The sequence below is a fragment of the Perca fluviatilis genome, chromosome 6 (assembly GCF_010015445.1).
Source record: "Perca fluviatilis chromosome 6, GENO_Pfluv_1.0, whole genome shotgun sequence".
Classification (NCBI taxonomy): Eukaryota; Metazoa; Chordata; class Actinopteri; order Perciformes; family Percidae; genus Perca; species Perca fluviatilis.
This window is the reverse complement of record NC_053117.1, coordinates 1,313,589-1,329,623: the sequence shown is the minus strand read 5'-3', so window position 1 is coordinate 1,329,623 and position 16,035 is coordinate 1,313,589. Positions and strand designations below refer to the sequence as shown.

At 42.0% G+C, this 16,035-nt stretch overlaps 1 protein-coding gene across 2 annotated transcripts in view; it reads right to left on the bottom strand.

Annotated features, from left to right (window-relative positions):
- si:dkeyp-14d3.1 (transmembrane protein 132C) overlaps positions 1-16,035 on the bottom strand; it is a 172,154-nt gene continuing 156,119 nt past the window's right edge. For both annotated transcript variants that reach the window (XM_039804456.1, XM_039804458.1), the window contains 3 exons: positions 8,237-8,510; positions 3,717-3,908; positions 1-1,821 (listed from right to left, as the gene is read on the bottom strand). In XM_039804456.1, the coding sequence (XP_039660390.1) occupies positions 652-1,821; positions 3,717-3,908; positions 8,237-8,510 (1,636 nt within the window). In that variant the 3' untranslated portion in view covers positions 1-651. The remainder of the gene's footprint in view (positions 1,822-3,716; positions 3,909-8,236; positions 8,511-16,035) is intronic.

The following is a 16,035-nucleotide window of genomic DNA, read 5'->3' as shown; positions in this document are numbered from 1 at the left end:
TCTTGACATTGTTGTGTATTTCTTAAATGTTATGAAAATACAATGTACAGAGCAACATTACAATGCTTTGGAGACTGTTCGGTATATACATAACAGGTCTTCTGCCGTGTTAAGGAAGATGAGAATGAACCGGAGAGTTGTGCCTTTTTTTTTTTCATCGACATGCAAACATTTCCTGTTGCTACTTTGGCCTTTCCAGAACTCTTCCACAGAATAAGGATCTGGCGTAAGAAATTAATATCCAAAATGTTACAAAACTTCCCAAAACCATTTAATGTACACTCACATTCAGAACATCTATCTAGTTGTGTTACTGTTCCTTTTAAAATCTACACGTTACACATAGTCGCTGCAGATCAGTCCCGGGTTCATTCTATCTAAACCCTGCAGTAATAAAATGATGATAAAAAGGTAATCATCTGATTAACAAATGAAAAAAAAAGAACCTCCTGACGTCCTCAGTTATTGACATGTCTTTCATGAGTGATTCATCATCAGTCACTTGTGGAATCATGACAATCCTCTTTCATTTAATGACCCTTTGGCAGTTTGGGGTGATTCTAAAGTCAATTTCCAGGTCCGATTTTCTGTCCAGACCCACTTTCCTCTGAAAGGCATAAGGGTGAGTTTGTTACAAGGGCACACAGTACATTATGCCACCTCTTTTAAAGCACTGTCATTTAACCTTTCCATGTAATTGCGCAGCTCCTTGGAGTCTCCCAGCTCCACGTCTTGGCACACCCACTTAATGTCCTGGCTGTGGCTTCCTGTCAGCGTGTTAACAGTGGGGTAGCTACTGTCTGAGGGGATGGTGGTGAACGTGGTAAACTTGACCCGCTTCCTCTTGGTGGTGGGGGAGTCTCCTTTGCTGTCCTTGGCTATGCACCCTGTGTCTGCCGCCCGGTGCACTTGGCCCTGCACGTTCTTCTGGGCCGACCCTCCGTTCAGTAAGTGGCTGCCTTCCTCGAGACCGCTGCTCGAGTCCATCATGGAGGTCTGTTCCTCCTGCTGCGGCGACAGGCTGATTTGGCTCTCCAGCAGCTCCGCCTCGTTCCCCAGCCACACCCAATCGTGGGCGTGGTTCAGGTTTTCCTGGCCCTCGATCGAGAGCTCCTTGTGGCGGTATTTCAGGGTATAGGAGATGCAGTTGATGAGAAAGACGAGGATGGCAAGACAGAAGACCCCCAGCAGGGCGTACATGCCGATCTCCAGGTCAGTGAGCCCGCGAGCTGTGTGAATGAGGTCGTCGTCCATGTTGCGGCCACGGGGGAGGTCCACTTGTGCGGGGAAGTCAGCAAAGTCAACCGGCATGTTCTGATTCCCATCGTTGGAGAGTTTATCCCCATTGGGTCTGCGCATTATTGCGCTTCTAGTGGTGGTGGCTCTCCTCAACACCCCGTCCTCCATGTCAGAGATGGAGCTGCCATAGTAGTGGGTGTCCGGGCCGGTCCTGTCCTGGGAGGGGGAGAGCCTGCCTTTGTTGTCCATATCGTCTCCATCGGGGCCGTAGTCGCTGATCCCTCCCCTTGAGCTGTCACCGTGGCCAAACTTCACCCTGACGTTACAGTTCCCCGCCGCCAGGATGCTGCGGCGCTTGAACTTCTGGCAGACCTCGCAAACAGTCATTTCCACCCTGACCAGCAGGCCTTGGCCCTCCGCCTCCGTCACAATGACAGGCCATTTCCACGAGGGGTTCTGCTGCACTGTTACTATTTCCTCATCTAGGGAGGTGGCCGTCAGGACAAAAAAGTCGGGATTATACAGGTCTAGTGGAGCCACAGAGCCGTCGCTGAACTGTAGCCAGGCGCTGATCAAGGCCTCCTGTGAGAACACACACAAACAACAATATGCAAAGAGAGAGAGAGAGAGAGAGAGAGAGAGAGAGAGAGAAAGAGAGAGAGAGAGAGAGAGAGAGAGAGAGAGAGAGAGAGAGAGAGAAATAAGTAGGCAGTGACACATAGACAACATGTTGTGCTTTTGTAATAACAAAGAAATGGAAATAACGGAAAAATACTGCATCTAGCCTCATTTCATGGAAACAAAATGGAACAGATCAAATTGCTTTTATTGTATTAGCAGGGAAATTATTATGAAATTGCAAGGCGTCTTTCTTGGGTAGTTAGAGCTTTAAACAGATGTTGTCCAGGTACTCTGTAATATGCCATTGCTTGTTGCCACAGGCTTTTACTCTCAGGAGTGCAGTGAATTGGTAAACATGAGACACACAATGATTATTTGCATTGAAGGTTCCTTTTGTCTATGCACCACATCCACTAACAATTTCTATAGAGCTTTCTAATTGTGGAAAACATTGTAAGTCCAGTACAAGCTTAGTAAGGTTCTGCTATCTCAGCAGCTACTCTCTAAACTAAGAGGGGATGTAGATGAAAAGATAGGCGGAAAAGATCAAATAGTAACATAAAACATTGTTCATGCGAGTGAGGATTTGCCATACATAGGCATCTTATGCCTTCTCCTACTTTAATTTCCGAATTTGCCTTTTAATGTTGCCTAAGGACAAATCCCCAAAGGCACAAAAGTAGATCCCTGCAGCGGTTTGTCAACGCTCCCTAATTACTGACACCAGAGGACTTACAGTGCAGCGCTGCCTGCTTATCTTCACAGTTTGCGCGGGGAGATAGTGTAGACAATGGCCTTCCCATCCTTCCTTCCTTGGAGGAAGAGCGAGGAATGTAAAGGAGCATTCCAGAGAACTTGTGAGGGGGCTTGATGGGCAGATCAAAGGGGCCACAATGACAATAGGCAGGGCACATGAGTAAGGGAAGCAAAATATGAAAGTTTGGGCTGTAAGTCATATTTTAGAGCGGAATCCGTGGTGTTGCTTTTGCATGCTCTGAGATTAAGCTCCCGTTTCCATTAGCTGCCCAAGGAAACACATTCTGTCACACTCTTGCTTTCAGGCCTTGGGAGTTAAGAGGGTTAGGGATGGTGTGGAACAAACAAATAGAAAATTGTACACGAGCACATGCACACTCATGGCTTTCTTTGATTGGAACATTGCTCATTCAAGGACCTTGAGGGTGTGAAATGAAATCGGGAAGGAAGTCTTTTGTTTTGAAATGCATGGTAATCAAAGCTGCAGAATGCACATTTTTTTCTTTGGCTTTAGTAGATAATATAAATGTCTGTCTTTCATTAAATGGCCATCAGACCATTGAGGAATAATCAAATATGCTAGGAGGCGTTAATAATTACTGGAGTAAAACTCACTATCATCATTATCTGTCTTAATCAGACCTGGCTAAATAGTGTTTGCAAGTAACTACTGGTCAGCTACAGTATGCTTAATGTTTATATCACACTTTACTTCATGTCTCTTATGTACAGGATCTGCAGCAATTATATTCACTATCCATTAACCTGCTGATTATCTCCTCAATTAATCGATTAATTGTTTGGTATATAAAATGACAAAGAAAATGTGAGAAATGCAGCCTAAAGTGATCTGAAGGTGATGATCAAATTGCTTGTTCTGTTTGACCAACACCCCAGAATATACAGAGATTCAGTTTATTATCAGATATGACAAAGAAAAGCAGCAAATCATCACATGGCAGAAGCTGGAACCAGCAAGTGTTTGGAATCTTTGCTTGAAAGATGACTAAATCGTTTTAATCAAACATCAAAAAAGTCACTGATTAGATTCCTGTCGATAGATGACTCGATTAATCAACTAATCGTTGAAGCATCCTGACCTGTTTGGGGCTCTGCAGAATCTCCTGCGTGGTGGTGGTAGCCAGGATGGCTCTGTTGCTTCCGGGACTGAGCTGCAGGCTCATAGAGAGGCCCGTCACCAGCTGGACCCCCAACTCTGTGATGGTCACTTTGTCATCCACCACTGTGATGGTCTTCTCTGCCAGAATTGAGTCTGACAACGGAGACAACACCTGGGGAGGTGCAATAGACAGTGAAGACAGAAAAGAGAAGAAAAAAGATTACAGGCATTACAGGAATTTTAAAAAGGAAAAGATCAAGAACACATTCCCACAACATTCCCCCTGAAATAGTCGAGCAATAACATTCTGGTACGATCAATTACAGCTGTGCTACTCTGCAATAGTGACTCAACCTATTGTATAGCCTGTTCATGAAATTTGAATTTCCTGCTCCAAACACCCAGGGTTGGGGAGGTCTTTCCCAGGAGAAATCAGCAGCGACAGCAACTGAAGCTGAACTGAGAAAAAGAGCAAAAGCACCAACAGAAACTTCATCAACAGAAAATTGATGAGAAACAAGCAGAAAAAAGTCAGGTGGAATGCAAAAACATCACATCAATGAGCACTTAGTAGTGAAGATGTCACAGACATGAAAAAAAAATAAATCGGATTACCACGAGTTATAGGTGATTTAAGAAAATGTCTTCCCGAATGTTTGATCTAACATAAAAAGCTCACAAGCCCCTGCGCAATATGCAAAACCTACTTTTTTTATTTTATCTCTTTACTAAGGCTGTATAGATCAAACAACAACTGGACTCGGCTGCCATCCAAGCCCCATTCCTCCTGCAGGTAAGAAGCCATTCCCTTTGATTGAGCCAGAGGAAAGGAACACTTTAACCCCAATTCAGAAACAGGAAGTCTAACTGTATTGATGATGAATGCCAGGTGTGGTATGTGTGAGTTTCTCTGCATGCATATCTTTATAAACGTCTCCTTGTGCATCAGTCTGTGCGGCGCGTGGCACAGGTAGTCAACAGCTGTCAGACCTTCGCGCTCGTCATGTTTTCCGGTTAGTGCTCGTTCGTGTGAGAGCGTGGATGTTTCCGCGAAGGTGAATACACGTCAGCGCACAGGCAGACAGATGAGTCCTCGACGCCAGGGAGCAGATTCCAATCACACAGATGTCTCATATTCATCCAGTTAGCCAGAAAAAGCATGAAAAACCAAAGGGCTGAGGGGGAGGACCCACTCACTGCTGAGAGCCCACAGTACACGCTGGTAAGCACCTGTGTGCACCAGACAAAAAAGAGGTACTATTCAAACCGCAGCAGCGACAGCGACATCTGTTATTGTCCCTGGAATAAACCATATGTTCATGTTCCTACAGTATATTATGTATTCAACATGTGTCTCTGCTGACAGCACACAAATACATCTGGCATTCATATATTTTGTTTAATATCAGATTTCATATAATTTGAATGATCCCAATTTGATGATACTTTGACAGTAGTGAAATCATTACCGGCGCGTCAGTTTTGAGACATTCAAATAATTGTCACACAAATGTGACTGAAGCTTTAAGAGATTCTCGCAATGGCAGATGGTAGAACACACACAAGTGGAATGTTAAAATGACTAGCACTCAGTGGTGGAATGTAACTAAGTACATTTACTCAATTACTGTACTTAAGTACACATTTGAGGTACTTGTACTTTACTGAAGTCTTTTCTTTTCATGCAACTTTCTACTTCAACTGCGCTACATTTGAGAGGGAAATATTGTACTTTTTACTCCACTACATTAATCTGACAGCTTTAGTGTACTAGTTACTTTACAAATTAAGATTTTTGCAATGTTTTATTATAAATTTAAACTACCCAACAATATATAGGCCTACAAGTCCAGCTGAAATGATTAGCCGATTGAACGCTTAGTTGATTTAAAAAAAAGTACAGTGGGTAAAAGGTTGAACCAGGAAGTCGGCCTGTATACTTTAATACACGTTTGCATGTATAATTTAGGTAATCATAATCAGGGGCGTAGCACAAAATTCTGGGCCCTGTAGAAAGGGCATTTTCTATGGACCCCTCCCCGCATCCACAGCTATTCATTCTAGCATCTTTTTGGGCCCTCCTCACATGAGGGCCCTGGGTACTCAGTCCCCTTTTCCCCCCAGTCCGACACCCCTGATCACAATGCGATTTGGCTAACCTGAGGGTTTGTTTACGACCTCTCTGACTGACTGAATGTCGTATCCACTGTCATTTTTAGCCATGTTTCAGCAACTAGCAGATTTCAGCAACTAACAATTCAGTTTAGGGCTGCAACGATTCTTCGAATAACTCGAATAATTCGATTACAAAAAATCCTCGAAGCAAAATTCTTTGCCTCGAAGCTTCGTTAAATCAATGTAATTAAGGTTGTACGGCTCACTGTGTTTCCGCACGGAGGATTATTACTAGCGCACAAGAGGTTTGCGCTTCTGCGGACACAAGACCTTATATACTGTCTATGCACAAGACTGACGGCCCAGATTACAAATGAAGGAAGACGAAAATAGCGAGGGTCTAAAAGGGAGAGACAGGCGAGAGAAAACGACAGAAAGTTTGGGATCATTTTAAGCTGCAAACATGCTGCTACATCACCTCTGTAACAAACCTCCAGTGTACTCATCATTCCACGGAGCTAACCCGACACAAGGTAGCTAACGTCTGCTGCTCTCGTCCACCGCGCTGTTTACACAACTAGCCTGCAGCATGCTACTCTGCTAATAGCGATGTTTTACACAACTAGCCTACAACATGCTACTCTGCTAATAGCGATGTTTTACACAACTAGCCTGCAGCATGCTACTCTGCTAATAGCGATGTTTTACACAACTAGCCTGCAGCATGCTACTCTGCTAATAGCGATGTTTTACACAACTAGCCTGCAGCATGCTACTCTGCTAATAGCGTTTTTTATTAACAACCAGCCCGCAGCATGCTACTCTGCTAATAGCGATGTTTTACACACTAGCCTACAACATGCTACTTGCTAATAGCGATGTTTTACACAACTAGCCTCAGCATGCTACTCTGCTAATAGCGATGTTTTACACAACTACCTACTGCTACTCTGCTAATAGCGCTGTTTACACAACTAGCCTGCAGCATGCTACTCTGCTAATAGCGATGTTTTACCAAGCTAAAACGAAAGCTGTCGGTTTGTAGTGTAACTTTTTATTAGTTTGCTTCTAATCTTTGGAAATGTAGCTGCTGCCGAGACAAACCGGCTCCTCCCCCCAGCATGGCTACTTAATATGCATGTGAAAGACGTCATAATGCATTCTTTATTCTTTCTCCTCACCATAGATATAGCTATGCTCCTCACTGTGTATTAGGCTTCTGAAAATGTGTCCCCCAGAACAGTGTAGTTGAGTAGCCCTGCTGTAAACCCTCTGGTCAGTGAACAGCTCTTTTGCATATCCAGTGCAAAGAGCCAGAGGCAAGAAGGGGAATTGGGTGAAAAATATTAACATTTGGGCCACCAAAAATGTACTATTGTAATGTATTTCTTTTTAAGGGTCTTGGAATTTGGCCATAAAATGTTTTGCTTTTTCTAAAAAAGGAAACCAGTCTTTTGTATATATACAAGCGACGGGTTTCCTTTTTTTTAGTAAACAGCAATAATAAATATTTACTATTGCTGTTTACTAAGTATTTCTTACTAAGTATTTCTTATCCAATTACTCGATTAATCGATGGAATAATCGGTAGAATATTCGATTACTAAAATAATCGATAGCTGCAGCCCTAATTCAGTTCAATTTTATTTATAGTATCACATCATAACAAGAGTTATCTCAAAACACTTTACAGATAGAGTAGGTCTAGACCGCACTCTATAATTTACAAAGACCCAACAAGTCCAATAATTCCCCCAATAGCAAGCATTTAGTGCAACAGTGGCAAGGAAAACTTCCTTTTAGGCAGAAACCTCGAATAGACCCAGGCTCTTGGTGGGTGGTTGTCTGACAGTGCCGATTGGGGGTAACATGGTGAATACATCTGTATCATTACTAATAGTAGTAAAAAATGATGTCCAAAGTAGAGCTGGGCGATATGGAGAACATCAAATATCACAATATTTTTGACCAAAGACCTTAATATCGATACTGCGATGATATTGTACGGTTGACTATAGGTGCTTTCACAAAATATTTACACAATGAGATTTTTGATAAATAATCATCAGAAGTGGTTAAAGGCAAATAATAACAACTAGTACAGTCTGGTAAGTTCAGAAAATTACATAGTTTTACTTTAATGTAGCCTTTAAAACCAGGAAAAGACAGCACTTGTGTCATATTACGATATCCAAAATTTAAGACGATATCTAGCCTCATCTATAGATATAATATACATATATTGCCCAGACCTAGTCCAAAGCTATGAAAATAAGATCCTAGCTGCAATAAACTGTAATTATTCTTTAACTGTACCTGTGACATTTCTGAATGCTACACATGAAACTAGTATGCAGCTCCCTTTAAAGCTAACTCATGGCCTACCTGGATAGTGGTCATCCCCATGTCAAGTCCCACCAGTATCCTCCTGTCCAGGAGCCGAGCAATCTGGGGGTCCTCTACCTTCAGGAAGTCCCACACCAGCTCTGTGATGTCCACCTGCCAATCAGTTCCCAGCATGAAGCTGGTCTGGCCTCGAGGATCAGCTGACTCAGCTACAAAATGGGTCAGGACTCTGACAATGGCATGCTGGTACTGCAGGGTGCAGCTTCGTCCTCGCCTGTCTTCATCATCCTCGTCCTCGCTGTCCCGTGTGGTCCTGGCAATAAAAAAATGAATCAGATCAGATGCGCAAACTAAAGGCAACTTGAATATTCTTTTTAACGTGTGTGTGGCTCTAGAGATGGGATTACAGATTGATTTCCAAGAAAGACACTTTAGTGCAGACATTCATGGTCCCGATAGAATAAATCCAGATAATGTTGGTGATCCTCTGACTTTTCATCTAGCACTACTACAAGTCCATTTTTAACCTGCAAAACTAATGACATCCACATCAGCCTCAGCTGTGCTATGTGTTTAGTGCTTATTATCAAATCTCAGCACATGCTAAACATGCTAAACTGAGAAGGTGAATATGGAAATTATTATACCTGCTACAAATGTGCATTTTAGCATTATCACTTTGAGCATCGCTGTAGACTCTTAGTCTTGTTATTATTATTATTATTATTATTATGCCTGCTACTTTGATTAAAACATTATAGAAAGTTCACCTGTATCAAAGCTTCATCACATTAAATAATGTAATTATATGTACTTTGGTGATTATTATATAAAAGTCTGACAAAGGCAGAATCTAAAATAATTGTGACATATGTGCATAGTGTATTTCTAAATACAAAAATAGTTGTTATGAAACAATGCCATCACGATTGCTTTGTGGTTTGTATGCTATCCTCTACTCTGTGAGTTGATTCTGAAAGCAGTTGCGAGCGCTCAGTGACACAAAGCAGTGTTCAGTTCACCATGTTCTAAAGGTTTAATGACACACACAAGAATATATACATTTTCTATCAATCGCCTCATTCACTTCGATGATGTGCGAACATAGATAGATAAGAAAAGAGGATTGGTTCAAGGTAGGTTCACGCAGATACATCTTCAGGAAGGAAAACTATTTATGTGTGTAAGAATTTATGATACTAACTAAAACTTTTTTCAGAGTTTTCACAGAATGGAATGTAAAATACAACAAATGTAAATACATTTAGTAAAAAGGTCCAATATGTTATATATTTACTGTAAAAAATCCAAAAATCAGATATTAAGGAAACATGCTTTGTTGAAATACTATCTTTTCTGATAACAATGCTAATGCCAGTATTTTCTCCTTTTGAAGCTTCCGTTCCGTGACGGAGTTTTAACCTTTGTGTTGTTATCAACGGCCCAGTTTGACAGCCAGGCCGGGTTGCCAGATATACCTGTAAAAACATAAACCCAGCACGCTACAGCTGTAACGGTAGTACAGCCATGAAAGCAAACAAACGGGATCAACAGAGATAGATTCTACCCAACATCAAAAAAATTGCATGTTTCTAACAGTTGTGTGACCAGAGACATAACAAACCCCGGATACATTTTGGAGATGTACGTATTTCAAATATGGAGAAAGCTTAGAACCCAAAATGACGCCAAGTTGGCTAATTTCCTCCTGAACAGGTAAGCAGTAGCTTTAGGCTAATTTATCACAATTCCTAGGGACGGGCATTTTATGTCATTTCAACATTTGTTTAGCTACTCACATTCAATTATATAGTTAGAGTACCCGAGTTGGTTACTCGCAAAAACAACTGAGACACAGCCAGTAAAGTGATTCCAACTGGTCTTGGCTAACGCCGCCATGCTAACCCTGCTAACTGCTAACGTTACCGGAGGACCAGGCAAGCGGGCCACGGCTGTTTACAACATGTAGCCTGTTCAGTGGCCGTAGCTGACAACGGTGAGTTATTTGAAGCCAAGAGAGGGGGGCTGTAAATTTGGAAGAGAGGACCTTGAGTTTGCAGTGTGTTTAGCAATTGTTGCCGTAATTCAAAGCCAATAAAGTGTGTACTTCAGTCGCGTGGAGAGGAAGGGAAGGTAGTGTTATTTTTAGCGGTTTCTAAGTCGAGGAAGTGTGTCTGTCAGTTGAGTACAGAGCTCTGCATAAGCACAAGCTTTTATGACTGTCAATATAGCCAGCATCTCAGCATCATAGCTGTTAGCTACTCCGCTGTGTAACGCCGAGTAATGTCTGGCTATGTGAGACAAGCATCTAGCAACATTGTCGGATGCTCCGGTCTCAGCTTGGCAACCAACGTGAACTTCGAGTCTGGGAAGGAGGGGGCGGGGGAGACGACTCTCTCCAGTATTTCAAATTTGTACTGCAGTACCTATTTTAAACACTAGCGGTCAGTATTACATATTGCACCTTTAAAGTGCTCATATTATGCTAATTGGTTTAATCAGGTTCATAATTGTATTTAGAGGTTGTACCAGAATTTGTTTATGTGGTTTAGATTTAAAAAACACAATATTTTTGTTGCACTGCACATTGCTGCAGCTCCTCTTTTCACGCTGTGTGTTGAGCTCTCTGTTTTAGCTACAGAGTGAGTCATCACACTTCTGTTCCATCTTTGTTGGGAGTCGCACATGCGCAGTAGCTAGGTAAGGACTACTAGCCAGTCAGAAGCAGAGTATGAGGGTGTGCCACGCTAGCAGCTAGGCGAGCATTATAACGTGTGTTACAAAGTGACCACGTTTGTCTCTGAAGTAAAGGCTGGACTACAACAGAGCTGTTTGGAGCAGTTTGTGAACAGTGTTTTCTGTTGGAGATGGTAAGTCTTTGGGGTGGACTTTGGGCTTTTTCACTTTGTAAACCTGTAACGTACACAAAAACATATATAACACAATAAAGGAAAGGGGAAAAGCCAAAAAGCATAATATGAGCACTTTAATAGAAGAGAAAGCGTCAGCTCTGCACTCTGCATTGATGTGTGGTATTTTACGCAGCATTTAACTTAAAGTGCCCATATTATGAAAAAATCACTTTTTCTGGGATTTGGGGTGTTCTTTTGTGTCTCTGGTGCTTCCACACACATACAAACTTTGAAAAAAATCCATCCATGCTGTTTTGAGTGAGATATGGTTTCTGAATGTGTCCTGCCTTCAGTCTCCTGGTGAGCTGTTCAAAATCGGCTCGGACTGTGACGTCACAGTCCGAAATGAGCTGGCTAACCACAACCGTTAGCTCGTTAGCATGCTAACGCTAATGCTAACGCTAGCATGCTACGTCGTTCTCAATAGCAAAGCACTGCTACAACACACACAAGTTCACTATAATCTACAAAAGAATTACTTACATGTGTGCCCTCATTTAGAAGTCTCCCAGCTAATCCTGCCTTGTAACTGACCAAAGTTGGAGAAACAGCCTTTCTTTTACTGTCTCTAGAGTTAGCTAGCTGACATGATCTACATCTGAACTACTGAGCATGTGTGAGTGCAGTCAAAGATAGTACAGAAGAAGAAGATGAAAAGAGGTCTCACTCTGTAGCTAAAACAGAAACCAGGTGAAAAGAGGATCTACAGCAGTGAGAGAGAGCTGTGCAGTACAACAAAAATATGGTGTTTTTTGAAAATTAAACCATGTAAACCTATTCTGGTACAACCTTAAAATACAGTTATGAACCTGAAAATGAGCATAATATGGGCGCTTTAAACTGATCTCTGTCAAACACACACACACACAACGCAGACACACAGACACGGATGTTTAGCCCACGGACATCAAGTAACTATGCAATGTTGTGGATTAAACCACAAAGGGAGAATCACTCCAGCGTATAGCTATAATCTTTCTTTGTCACTGTCTCTCCTTCACCATTGTGGAGCACCTGGTCAAGGGTCGTGAATGTGCATACACCTCCTTACTGCTTTACTTAATAGCTTCCGTTATTGCTCTGTTGCTAGAAAATCTAATTTGATTACTTTAGGCAACAAATCAGCCAACAGAGGCTCAGCTCTTTCACACCAGGAAAATTGCCTTGAGTATGACAAACTGGGTTTAAATGGTAACAATACAGCTTCAATATCATTTGATTTTGCCCATAACTGTTTTTCTTTTCTTTTGCTTCAACAAAAAACAGATGAAGCACGATAAGATGTTGAAAAAGCAATGTTTGAACGGTTGATCTGGGAGAATATAAATGCTGTTACAGCTCTTCAGCCTTACATAGGGGCACAGTTGGGACACTTTCAAACAGGAAAAGTGCCTTGTCAACACAACTACTAGTCATATACTGCACTGTAGACTTGTCTCTCTCTTTCTCTCTCACACACACCCACACGAGCAAAGATTGTGATCATGAAAATAAATTAATCTCTTAAACTGTTTTTCTCGTGATTATCCGCTCTGCTGGTCTCTTTTCTGTCTGAATCCCCTGAGAAATCTGGCTGTACGCGAAGCAGTGGGAATAAAGATGTTAGCTGCACGCACCAGAGAAAAGCCGAGCGTACAGTGAGATTTGGAGTTAAGGGCTTACAACCGCTGGCAGGACAGATTTTACATGCAATTGAAAGACAGAGAAAATGATTTCACTGTAGATATTGTAGCTAAGAAAACCTTTGGGATTCAACAAGTGATCCAGCCATGAGACAATATCGTCAATTCAAACCGTAAATGTGTTTCGCACACACTTGTACTACTATTATTGTGTCATGTAAGCCCCTGACAACTTCATATCGTATTGCTGTATAACATTCAATATTCATGTCTGAATAAGCAACAATCAAATTAAAAATAAACACAGATAATATGTTTCATCAGGACTGTGTGAGTGTGGTTTGATCAGAAACAGTGACCAAACAACCCATTCATCAGATTTTGATTCAAATATGAAATGCTAATTGGTGCACAGGAATGTGTTTCTAACTAAGTCCCGCCCAGTGAGAAGAGCCAAGAGAGAAAATGAAAACAGGAATCTCAAATGTGAAATGAGCAGAAAATAGCGTGACCATGTAGGATCCCATTACTAAAAGTAAAAAGTTTATTGACAAAATCTTTATATTTTCTTCAATACTAATGCTAGCATGGGTGAGCATGGTCCAGATGGGAATGGAAAGAAATTGAGCTTCATGATTACAGTAAGAACACGGTCAGATTTATTGTAGTTTTAAGAGTACAGGAAGACTATACCAGACTTGGATGAATGTGTGTTTTGTATTTTGAATTGTATTTTAAATGTTTCATTTTCTATTTTAGAAACGCTTGTAACACTAGATTATAATAGCAGATCAGTTGTGCCTAAGCAGACCCTAGATGACACATTTAATGCATATTCATGAATGCTAACGCCTCCACTTGTGATATGTATGTCATTTTCCACAAAGAAATGGATCACTCCCCGGCGAGGATGGGGTTATTTGAGTCCTTCTGGTCAATAATATCTTTATCTTATGAAATGCATGGAGCTTCCTCCCTGGGTTACCTCAGTCCACAATGGCTAATTAAAGGCCAGCCTTCGAATTCACATATAAACAAAAGAGCGGCCTTCTGCATAAAATGTAGCACTTCCTCAGATACATCCTTCATTCCACCTGACTAACAGGGTTGGTGACTCATGAATTTGTGTTTAAGAATCCATTTTGTATTACATTTTTTTCTTTAACATTTCTCTTCTCCTTTCATACATCCCTGTCTCTGCACTCTCTCCCCACTCATTTACATATTATAAGCAGAGGAGGAAACCATCTGCCCAATGATTCCAGTCCCCATCTTCCAATTATTCCAACGGCAGTAATTGAAAGTTTCTCACTGCTGACTGCTTTGGTTAAATCCTTTTGAATCATATTGTGAGCGTTTTTGAGCGTAAACACAATTTGTTATTTGACATTCATGGCCAATGAGTTGACACATGGCATTGATGTTACGTGAGTTTGTACTGACATATGACTGAATCGGCGTTTACACTGTATATCCATAAGGACATTTTCTACATGCAGGTATTAGTTAGATGTAGAGGATTCAGCAGTAAACAAGCTGATGGTGAAGTCCAAGCATTTTAGCTCCGGTATAAATCTAATATGCCAGTGCTTGTCCTGCCATCTCAAAATCTAATCTAAGGTTAACCTAATAAACAAATCACACTCAGCACAGAGAACAACCTGCTTCACAAAGCAATTTTTCTTTCCGCCTCATTCACTTTCAAGCTCACTCCTGACTTCACAGGAGATGCTGCATATTAATGTGTGTGTGTGTCATGCTTATTTCGGTTGTGCGTCGTGGATCGTGTGCTGTATTTGTTTTTCGCATTTCGCTTCATTTTATTTTCTGCTACAGTAACATGACTAAGGTCATTTGGACAAAAATAGGCACTGCTGCTTCTATATATACAGATATACAGCTCTATCTGACAACGCTCTACATTTTTTTTTTATATTTTGTAGGGAATTCAAGTTTGTTTTACTGTAGAAAGAGAACACTCAGTACACACAGTTTCAGCCGACTCACAAAACGTACAAAAACAACATTCAAAATTGAGTATTAAAAGGTAACTGCAAGAGATTTTTGAAAACCGCTATGATACAAGAGGGAAAAAAGGAATCTCTAATATACATATCTTGAAAGACACGTTAAAGGAGTGGTGCATGCCTGAGTGCTACGCCTACATTTAGGATTGCTGTCTGCGAAGGCTTTTCTTGTCCCTGTTTTGACAGGGCTTAGGGAGGGAAGAGGTGAGCCATACAGGAAGTGCCAGTCAGAAACTGTGTGAGGAGGCTTTTGCAACTATCCAGCCTGCAGGCCGGATATCTGTTTATTTCTCGTTTCTCTCTCTCCCCTTCCCCACCCCCTCCCCAGCCAGTGTGGCCCCAACTTGACAGCCTGGTCGATAGAGGAAGGTCCCGCCAATTGCTATTGTCGCCCAGTGGCTCAGTTCTTTTCAAGCTTATGGGCAGTGGACGGATGCCCATTCTCACTGGGTATACTTGCACAGCCACGCCTGTTATCCGCTGATAAACAGAGGCGGGTGTAAGACCGGTAGAAACAAAGCTCTCTGCTGCCCATCAGCAGCGGTGCCGGTGTCAACAATGACAACACGACTCTGTTGTCCCCGCTGATAAAGGCGTACCAGTGCACAGCTGGGGAAGCAACGTCCTGGACAAGCCCTGGCTTTAGTCGAATGCTGTACCTCTGTCACTCAGAATAAGAAGGGAGCAGGGATAATTAGAGTAGCCACACTGGTGCGTGGGAAGACTCCAAGTCCAAGTCCAACCTCATCGCATTTCCAGAAGTAATTACTGCAGGTAGGCTGATAGCTTCTCCATCAATTGATGGATTTCAACAGTTGCAGAGGCCCCAGGGGAGACGTCTGACCTCCAGGCAGCTCTAATAATGTGCTGTTCTACTGACGACCAAGAGGCAAAATGGCAAGCCACCTTAAGGCAGTCATAATGACAAGCCGTATTGCACAGGTCAGCCATTTTGCTATCGGGCCAAAGAACCGTCGACAGGAGACAGGTGGAGGGGTGTTCAGTCACACGTCTCATCATTATCTTATCTCAGGCTGCCATGATTGAGATCGAATACATCACCTGGAATAAAGGCCTTTTAAATGAAAGTAGTGCTGCTGCAAAAGTAGACAAAGGAATCTGATCGAGAGCATTTATGGGATGCAGTGGCAAACTGTGGCCCTGGACCCTGGGCCTTCAATAGGACCACGTGGTCCACATGTGGCATTAAACAATCAAACAAAGCAATACAAATAATAGCCAGAGCCCTATGTCATATTGAAGTTCAGCATGTTAAA